Source organism: Coenobita brevimanus, chromosome 85, assembly GCF_032717465.1.
Source record: "Coenobita brevimanus isolate Jiangsu-jjx chromosome 85, ASM3271746v2, whole genome shotgun sequence".
In the NCBI taxonomy this organism is placed as follows: Eukaryota; Metazoa; Arthropoda; class Malacostraca; order Decapoda; family Coenobitidae; genus Coenobita; species Coenobita brevimanus.
In genome coordinates this window covers 4,235,001-4,244,406 of record NC_137038.1, presented here as the reverse complement: position 1 = coordinate 4,244,406, position 9,406 = coordinate 4,235,001, and the positions used below count along the sequence as shown (strand labels likewise).

Genomic DNA, 9,406 nt, shown 5'->3' with positions numbered 1-9,406 from the left:
AGTAGTGTAATAAGAAAATAATACAGAAAATAAAACCACCATTACCAGTCACCAAGAAACGAAATAAAAATCCACATTATTTTAAGTGTCAAAAACCGACAAAATCTAGCACTCCACAACTTGCAAGATTCTGAACAGTAGTGGTAATAAAGAAACCAGTAAATCCACCTAATTTAAAGTGTCAAAAACCGTTAGGGTCAAAAACCGTTAAATTAGTGTAAAAAAACCGTTAATTTAAAGTGTCAAAGCCGTTAAAATGTAAAAAAACGATAAAAACCGTTAATTCAGAACTCTCCTTATCTTTTCAAATCAATTTAAACCTGTTATTTCAAAACCAAACCTCGCTTTAAAAAGATCGGAACGTCCAAACTACTCCTGTAATACCCACAAAACACCTAAAAAGAAATCACACCCACTAAAAGTATATTGAAAAAAAAAAAAACAAGAAGAGGAAGGAAGGACAGATCTCAAGAACGAAAAATGAAAACAACGATGACACCAGGACGGAAGGAGATGAAAACGAACTAAAAACACCCCAAATTACACCCCTGCCATGCCTTCCTACACCCCTGCCCTCCACACCTGCCAGACATGAGCGCCACAGGTGAGATGCAGCTTTGTAATTGTGTAATGGTTGATTGGAATTGGTGGTGTGGCCATTCACCCCCCTCAACTGACCTCCCTATTTGAAATGCGTGGACAACATGTAGCATTGTGTCCCCCCAGATAATAATAATAATAATAATAATAATAATAATAATAATAATAATAATTATAATCATAATGATAATAATAATAATAATAATAATAATAATGATGGCTACGCTACTGAATTAGGTTATATTTATGTCTTTCGTGCTTTCTCCCAGCGGCTTACGGGGCCTTAACACCTCTTCCTAAGTGGTTTAGTTTTGCCTACTACATCTTCCTATCCTATCATTCTTTTTATATCGAGATTCTATAAATAAGTTACGGGTATAGGTGACAATAATTAGCCATATAAAGGAATTAATTACAGGTAAGAAAAAGGTGTTAGGCAGCATCTTAAGGCGTTAGGCAGCATCTTAAGGGGTTAGCAGCATCTCAAGGAATTAGGCAGCATCTTAAGGTGTTAGGCAGCATCTCAAGGGGGGTTAGGCAGCATCTTAAGGTGTTAGGCAGCATCTTAAGGGGTTAGGCAGCATCTTAAGGGGTTAGGCAGCATCTTAAGGGGTTAGACAGCATTACTCCTCCGCGTGAGAGAGAGAGAGAGAGAGAGTTATTTAGGTGTGTGTGTGTGTGTGTGTGTGTGTGTGTGTGTGTGTGTGTGTAGCGGGGCAGGAATGTACTTGTCTGTGTTTGTTTGTGTTTGTCAAGAGGCGACCCAGACGGGCTTACTCACCACCCCCTCCCCTCCCTCCCCTCTTCTCCCTCATACTCATTCTTCCCCTCCCTCTTACTCATCTCCCCCCTTCTCTCCCCTTTCCCCTCTCCCTCTTACTCATCCCTCCCTTTTCCCCTCTCCCTCTTACTCATTCCTTTCCCTCCCTCCCTCCCCTCCCCTTTTCCTCCCTCTTAGTCACTTTTCCCCACTTTACTCCCCACTCCCCTCTCTCCTCTCCTCTTCCTCCCCTCCCCTCCCTGTTACTTACCTCCTTAACCCCCCTTTATTGCCTCTTCCCTCCCCTCTCTTCCCCTCCCCTTCCTTCACTCCTTCCCCCTCCTCCTCCCCTTCCCTCTCCTCATATCCAACTTAAGTTTTCTGCCTTCCTCTCTTACTCACATCCTTATCCTCTCTCTCTCTCTCTCGCTACCTAAGTTACGTCCTTGCCTCCCGCTTGGCATTTTCCCAGTCTGTCTCCCTGCCTGCCTACCACCCTGCCTGCTACCACCTTGCCTACCTACCACCCTGCCTGCCTACCACTCGGCCTTCCTATCACCCTGCCTACCTACCACCCTGCCTACCTAACACCCAGCCTACCTACAACCTACTGCCTACCCACCACCCTGCCTACCCACCACCCTGCCTACTTACCACCTTCTGCCTACCACCCTGCTACCATCCTGCTTACCTACCACCCTACCTGCTACCACCTTGCCTACCTACCACCCTGCCTGCTACCACCCAGCCTAACTACCACCCTTCCTAACACTCTACCTACATATCACCCTGCCTACCTACCAACCTACCTATCACCCTGCCTACCTACCACCCTGCCCGCTACCACCCAGCCTACCTACCACCTTGCCTACCTACCACCTTGCCTACCAACCACCCTGCCTACCTACCACCCTGCCAACCCACCACCCTGCCTACTAACACCTTACCCACCTACCATCCTACCTACCTACCACCCTGCCTACCTATCACCTGCCTAACCACCACCCTACCCACCTACCTACCTAACACCCTGCCTTCCCACCACCCTGCCTGCCTACCACCCTGACGGCAACCACCCTGACGGCAACCACCCTTCCCACCTACCACCCTGCCTGCAACCACCCTGCCTACCTACCACCCTACCTACCTACCACCCTGCCTACCCACCACCCTGCCTACCTACTACCCTGCCTTCCTACCACACTACCTACCTACCACCCTGCCTGCTACCACCCTGCCTAACCACCACCCTACCCACCTACCTACCTACTTACTTCCCTGCCTGCCTACCACCTTGCCTGCCTCTCTGCCTACCAGTTAATTTCCCTCCACCCGCCTAGCAAGTTCACCTACCTATCTCTTGTAGCATCTGTGTGTGTGTGTGTGTGTGTGTGTGTGTGTGTGTGTGTGTGTGTGTGTGTGTGTGTGCTTCTGTCTCTCTTGGCATTTTTGGTTGTGTGTGTGTGTGTGTGTGTGTGTGTGTGTGTGTGTGTGTGTGTGTGTGTGTGTGTGTGTGTGTGTGTGTGTGTAAGTGAGCACACACACAGGCATATACCTAAAGGCTACGGATGGAAACATGCATACACACACGCACGCACAAGTTCCAAGTACACACACACACACACACACACACACACACACACACACACACACACACAAGATTATACGCATACCCACACACGGAAGCAAGGACACGCAAACAAACATACACATGTATGAGTACACATGAACAGACACAGACACATACACAAAAATGCCGACAGACGGACAGGCAGACAGACAAAAGCATAAACACCAAAGCCTACACACACACACACACACACACACACACACACACACACACACACACACACACACACACACACACACACACACACACACAAATACAACCAAATATGCCAAGACAGACACATAGCACTCATACACACCAATGCACACACACACACACACACACACACACACACACACACACAAATACAACCAAATATGCCAAGACAGACACATAGCACACATACACACCAATGCACACACACACACACACACACACACACACACACACACACACACACACACACACACACAAAGTCCTCTTATGAGTCACTCTCTAGGAAGTGTTGTAACCTCCCCACCCCTCCCCTCCCCTCCCCTTCCCCCTCCCCTCCCCTCCCCTTCCCCCTCCCCCTCCCTTCCCCCTCCCCTCCCCTCCCCTCCCCTCTTCACCTATGAACCTACACCCCCATCCCCCTTCACTACTTCTCTCTCTCTCTCTCTCTCTCTCTCTCTCTCTCCACTGTCCGTTTTCCAACCTTTCTCTTAGTAGGGAGAGAGAGAGAGAGAGAGAGAGAGAGAGAGCACCTTCACTCCTTCTATTTCCCTATTACGACATATTTCACGTTAATCTTTCTTACTTTTTCCTGCCGCCAGAAACTCAAGTATAGGTATATGTTTGTTATTGTGGGGAGATCCTGTGTAACTCTATCTCTCACCCTATCTCTCTCTCTCTCTCTCTCTCTGTTCCTTCTTCCTATCTCTTCCCTCCCCCTTTCCTGCCTCCTCCCCCTCTCACCTCCCCTCTCCTACTCCCTCCCCCTCCCCCTCTCCTGTCCTACTCCCTCCCCCTCTCACCTCCCCTCTCCTACTCCCTCCCCCTCCCCCTCTCACCTCCCCCATCCTACTCCCTCCCCCTCCCCCTCTCACCTCCCCCATCCTACTCCCTCCCCCTCTCCAACTCCTTCCCCCTCCCCCTCTCCTGTCCTACTCCCTCCCCCTCCCCCTCTCACCTCCCCTCTCCTACTGCCTCCCCCTCCCTCTTGCATTCCTCCCCATTTCTATCCTTCCTTTACTCCACTTACCCGGTACCTCTCTCTCTCTCTCTCTCTCTCTCTCTCTCTCTCTCTCTCTCTCTCTCAGGTAGACAGACAGATAAATGGGTAAATAGAGATACCGTATATAGATAGATGAGAGAGAGAGAGAGAGAGAGAGAGAGAGAGAGAGAGAGAGAGAATGGAAGGAGTGAAGACAGGAAAGAAGAAAGAGGGAAAGAAGAGGGGAAACTAAAGGGAGGGGAGTAGAGAAGAAAAAGAGGGATGGAGGGAGGGAGGGAGAGAGGGAGGAGTAGGAAGGGAGGGAGGGAATCCAGCAAGGCCACTCAAGGTCGTGTTTCTCCCTCCCTCTTCCTCTGCCTCCCTCCCCCTCCCTCGCTCTTCCTCTGCCTCCCTCCCCCTCCCTCGCTCTTCCTCTCTCTCCCTCCCTCCCTCTTCCTCTCCCTCCCCCTCCCTCAACTCCTGCTGGCTTCCACCTGGTGTCTAACTCCCTCTCCACCTTCCTCCCTCCCTCCCTCTTCTCTCCCTCCCTCCCTTTCTGCCTACCTCCCTATTCCCTCCCTTCTCTCTTCCTCCCCTCCTTCCTACCTTCTACCCTCCCTCTCCTCCCTCTTCCATCTCTATTTCATTCCCTCTCTACCTCCTTCCTTCCCTCCTTTTCTTCCTACTTCCTACTCTCCGTATTTCCCCCCTACCTCATCTCTCTCTCTCTCTCTCTCTCTCTCTCTCTCTCTCTCTTTGCCTGCCTCTTCCTCCCTACCTTCCTTCCCTCCCAGTCTACCTCCCTCCCTCTCTCCCTTCCTATATTCCTCCCTCCCTCCCTTTCTACCTACTTACCCACACCCTTTGCTATCTCGCAGCCTACCTCTTATCCCTCTCTGCCTCCCTTTTTCCCTCTCCTCCCTCCCTCTCCTCCCCCTTTTCCTTCCCTCTTCTCTCTTTCCATCCCTCCATTCTCCAATTCTTTCCCTCTCGTGTTCCCTCTCTCTCTCTCTCTCTCTCCATCCCTCCATTCTCCATTTCTTCCCCCCCCTCTCTCTCTCTCTCTCCATCCCTCCATTTTCCATTTCTTCCCCCCCCTCTCTCTCTCTCTCTCTCTCTCTCTCCGGTTTTACCCAACCCCGCCGCCAGTAATAGTTCCACGCCTCGCTTACAGACAGACAGGTAGATAGATAAAAAGCCTAAATAGATAAATAGGCTGCTGGGATCGTAGATAGATAGATATAGATAGACAGACAGATAGGTAGACAAAAGACAGACTGATAGACAGGTTGATAGATAAATAGATGGATGGATGGCTATATGGATGAATGGATGGATGGTCGGATGGATGGATGGATGGATGGATGGATGGATGGATGGATGGATGGATGGATGGATGGATGAATGGAAGGTTGGATGGATGGATGGAAGGTTGGATGGATGGATGGAAGGTTAGATGGATGGATGGATGGGTGGAAGGTTGGATGGATGGATGGATGGAAGGTTGGATGGATGGATGGATGGAAGGTTGGATGGATGGATGGATGGAAGGTTGGATGGATGGATGGAAGGTTGGATGGATGGATGGATGGATGGAAGGTTGGATGGATGGATGGATGGATGGAAGGTTGGATGGATGGATGGAAGGTTAGATGGATGGATGGATGGATGGATGGATGGATGGATGGAAGGTTGGATGGATGGATGGAAGGTTGGATGGATGGATGGATGGAAGGTTAGATGGATGGATGGATGGAAGGTTGGATGGATGGATGGAAGGTTAGATAGATGGATGGATGGAAGGTTGGATGGATGGCTGAATGACTGGTTGGATAGACAGACAGAGAGATAGACAGACAGACAGATAGATTGGTAGACAGACAGAAATAGATAGAGACAGATAGATACAGAAGTAAACATGGGCAACAAAGATGCATACACAGGTAGAAAGATAGATAGATAGACAGATAGATAGATAGATAGATAGGCAGACAATTCAGTTACAGGTATTTGATTTTGGGCCTACGTTAAGCAGTGAGTTCCCTGAAGCCCTGCGATAGATAGATTGAGGCCCTGATAGATAAAGATATAGATAGATAGACCGATGGGCAGACCGATGGATAGATAGACTGATAGATAGATAGATAGATAGACAGACAGTTAAACAGATAGACATAGGCAGGTAAATGGGTCAGAAAAACAAAAGAATATATATGAAGATAAGTAGACAGGAAGTTAAAAAAGCTGATTAGATTTAGATAGATAGAAAGACTGATAGATAAATAGATAGATATTATGTCCACTTGTTTATTACTTTGCTTACTTTCTTTAATAATTTACCTGTATGTTTATTTACTGATTTACCTGTTTGTTTACTAATTTACTTATACAAAAACACACACACACACACACACACACACACACACAGGATGAAACAATACGCACACATACGCTGGACATATATGAGTATAACGAAGAGTAGCTACCTGTGTGTGTGTGTGTGTGTGTGTGTGTGTGTGTGTGTGTGTGTGTGTGTGTGTGTGTGTTTCATAAAATCACGCAGGAACACACGTACAATAAATATCCTGGCAAGTGTGTGTGTGTGTGTGTGTGTGTGTGTGTGTGTGTGTGTGTGTGTGTGTGTGTGTGTGTGTGTGTGTGTGTGTGTGTGTGTGTACCATCAATATAGCGGGAGAAGAGGTGGCTACAACAAGACAGTGAGTTGATCCGGGTTGTGTAATGGAGTATGGAGGCAGGTGGCAGTGTAGTGTTGTCTAGTCTCGGGTTACGCTCCGGCATTTATCACTCCACCCTTGGCTCACCCCCCCCCCCCGCCTTGGTCACCGGGTCCGCCTTTAGCCCTTTCAGTACGAGAATTTCATCATCATCATCATCAATAACATCAATACCCCTCTCATGGTGGGAAGAAGTTTAGCATATTTTTTTAAATCTGGGGGAGGCGGTGGCAGAATCGGTAGAGTGGCGGCCTGCAGTCCTAACAGACCCAGGTTCGAATCCCGGCTGGGGCAGGAAACAGTTTAAGGATTTGAATTTCATAAAAAGCAGACTTTCCTGATCTGCCAGATGACCCGCCGACATGTCATAAAAGTACCCCCGCTAATACCAATACACCAGTCCTGTATGAGACAGCCCTAGCACGTATTCAGTATGGACGGTGGGTGTTAGCGCCGAAGTGGCGACATGTGGAGATGTAGGAGGTCTACTGGGCCCCAAGGAGGACTACTGGGACTTGGGAATAGGCCTTGAAGTCTTTGCCCAGAGTCGGACACGTAAAAAAAAAAAAAAAAAAAAAAAAAAGTCACCCTTACGATTTTTTTTTTAAAGGGTGGGAATGCGTCTTAAGATCCTCAAATATCTATAATGGCATCACTAACCCCCTCACGGTCAGGATAACTCTAGCGGGGTATTCTGGGTAGTTAGACGATTTTATTCAGCACAAAAATAACACGGGATTTATAAGATTTAGAAATGGATGTGTCTAGTACAGGCTTTATCATTATTATTATTATTATTATTATCATTATTATTATTATTATTATCACCAACATTATCATCAACATCATTATCTTCATCATTATTATCATTAACATCATTATCATTACCACCATCATCGTCATCATCATCATCATTATATTATCATTATTATTATTATTATTATTAATCATCCGCTTCTGTAATTATCGAAAATCATACAAAAACAAACTGAAAAACACTCGGGACAAAACAAAAACTATCAGCATGACGAGATAAAACACACACACACACACACACACACACACACACATACACGCACACAAACACACATACACACACACACACACACACACACACACACACACACACACACACACACACACAGGCGCCACGTACACAATCAAACATACAGGCAAACAAACAAACAAACACCAAAACTCAACTAATCAACCTTGACAAAACAAAGAAACCATACAAACAAACAAACAAACACACAGACAAACATAACAAACACAAACAAACATACCAAAGCTCCAACAACCAACTTCCATGCATGACAAACAAAACGAAGAAAGAAACAAAGGCTGACAAGCGGGTGTGTGGGCCACCTGGCGTCTAGAAACGGGTTATATTACGTGCAACTGAAGCAAAAAACAAGCAAAACAAAGACAAGCAAAAAAAACACAAGCACAGGGAAGTTAAGACATGGAAAATAAACACGCAAAGCAATGACATAAACAAGGAAAACACAAAAACAAGCAAAAGACAAGCAAAAAAACAAGCACAGGGAAGTTAAGACAGGGATTATAAACAAAAAACAGACAAAAACAAGCAAAACAAGGAAAAAAAACAAAGACAAAAATAAGCAAAACAAGGAAAAAAACAAGCAAATGACAAGCAAAAAAACAAGCACAGGGAAGTTAAGACACGGATCATAAACACAAAACAATGACAAAACAAGCAAAACAAGGAAAAAAACATGCAAAACAAGGACAAAAAACAAACACGGGGAAGTTAAGGCAAGGATAATAAACAAGCAAAACAAAGACAAAACAAGCAAAACAAGGGGGGAAAAAAACATGCAAAACAAGGACAAAAACAAACACGGGGACGTTAAGGCATGGACGTCAAACAAGCAAAGCAATGACAAAACAAACAAACACGGGGAAGCTGAGACAAGGACGGTAAACATGTGGTAAACAAATGACAACATGTGGTAAACAAATAAAAACAGGGCGACTTGGAGGCGATTTGTTTGTGGCCACCCCAAACGGGATTGAGGCGTCTGGCAATAGATAGATAGATAGACGAATACACCTCTAAGAAAAACACTAAAACACACACACACACACACACACACACACACACACACACACACACACACACACACACACACACACACACACACACAGGAAATCGTCTGCAGTCAGCATGAATATGGAGGATGATTTTTAAGTGGTTTCAGGGATTTTCTTAACGTTTTTCTCTCAGCGACTTATTCTCTACATCTCAGCATCCTGTTACACGTTACTGAAGCAAAGTTTCAATTTAAAAAAAAAAAACATACAAGAGACTGATAAGATGTATTGGGCAAAATAAATAGCTAAGGAAGAGGGGTTACGAAGCACCTATGCGCCTCTAAAGACCGAAATGCACCAACCACAGGGAAAGGGTGAAGCCATAAAAAATAAATAAATAAAACAAGAACCGGTGCCATGGCACAGCAAACCCGTCCCCAGCAGTCATT

General features: G+C 46.2%; 1 protein-coding gene across 1 annotated transcript in view; it reads left to right on the top strand.

Annotated features, from left to right (window-relative positions):
• Nucleotides 1-591: 591 nt before the first annotated feature.
• Nucleotides 592-9,406, top strand: part of LOC145410401 (uncharacterized) — a 25,798-nt gene continuing 16,983 nt past the window's right edge. The window contains exon 1 of the mRNA XM_080280553.1: nucleotides 592-604. Within this exon, the coding sequence (XP_080136679.1) occupies nucleotides 592-604 (13 nt within the window). The remainder of the gene's footprint in view (nucleotides 605-9,406) is intronic.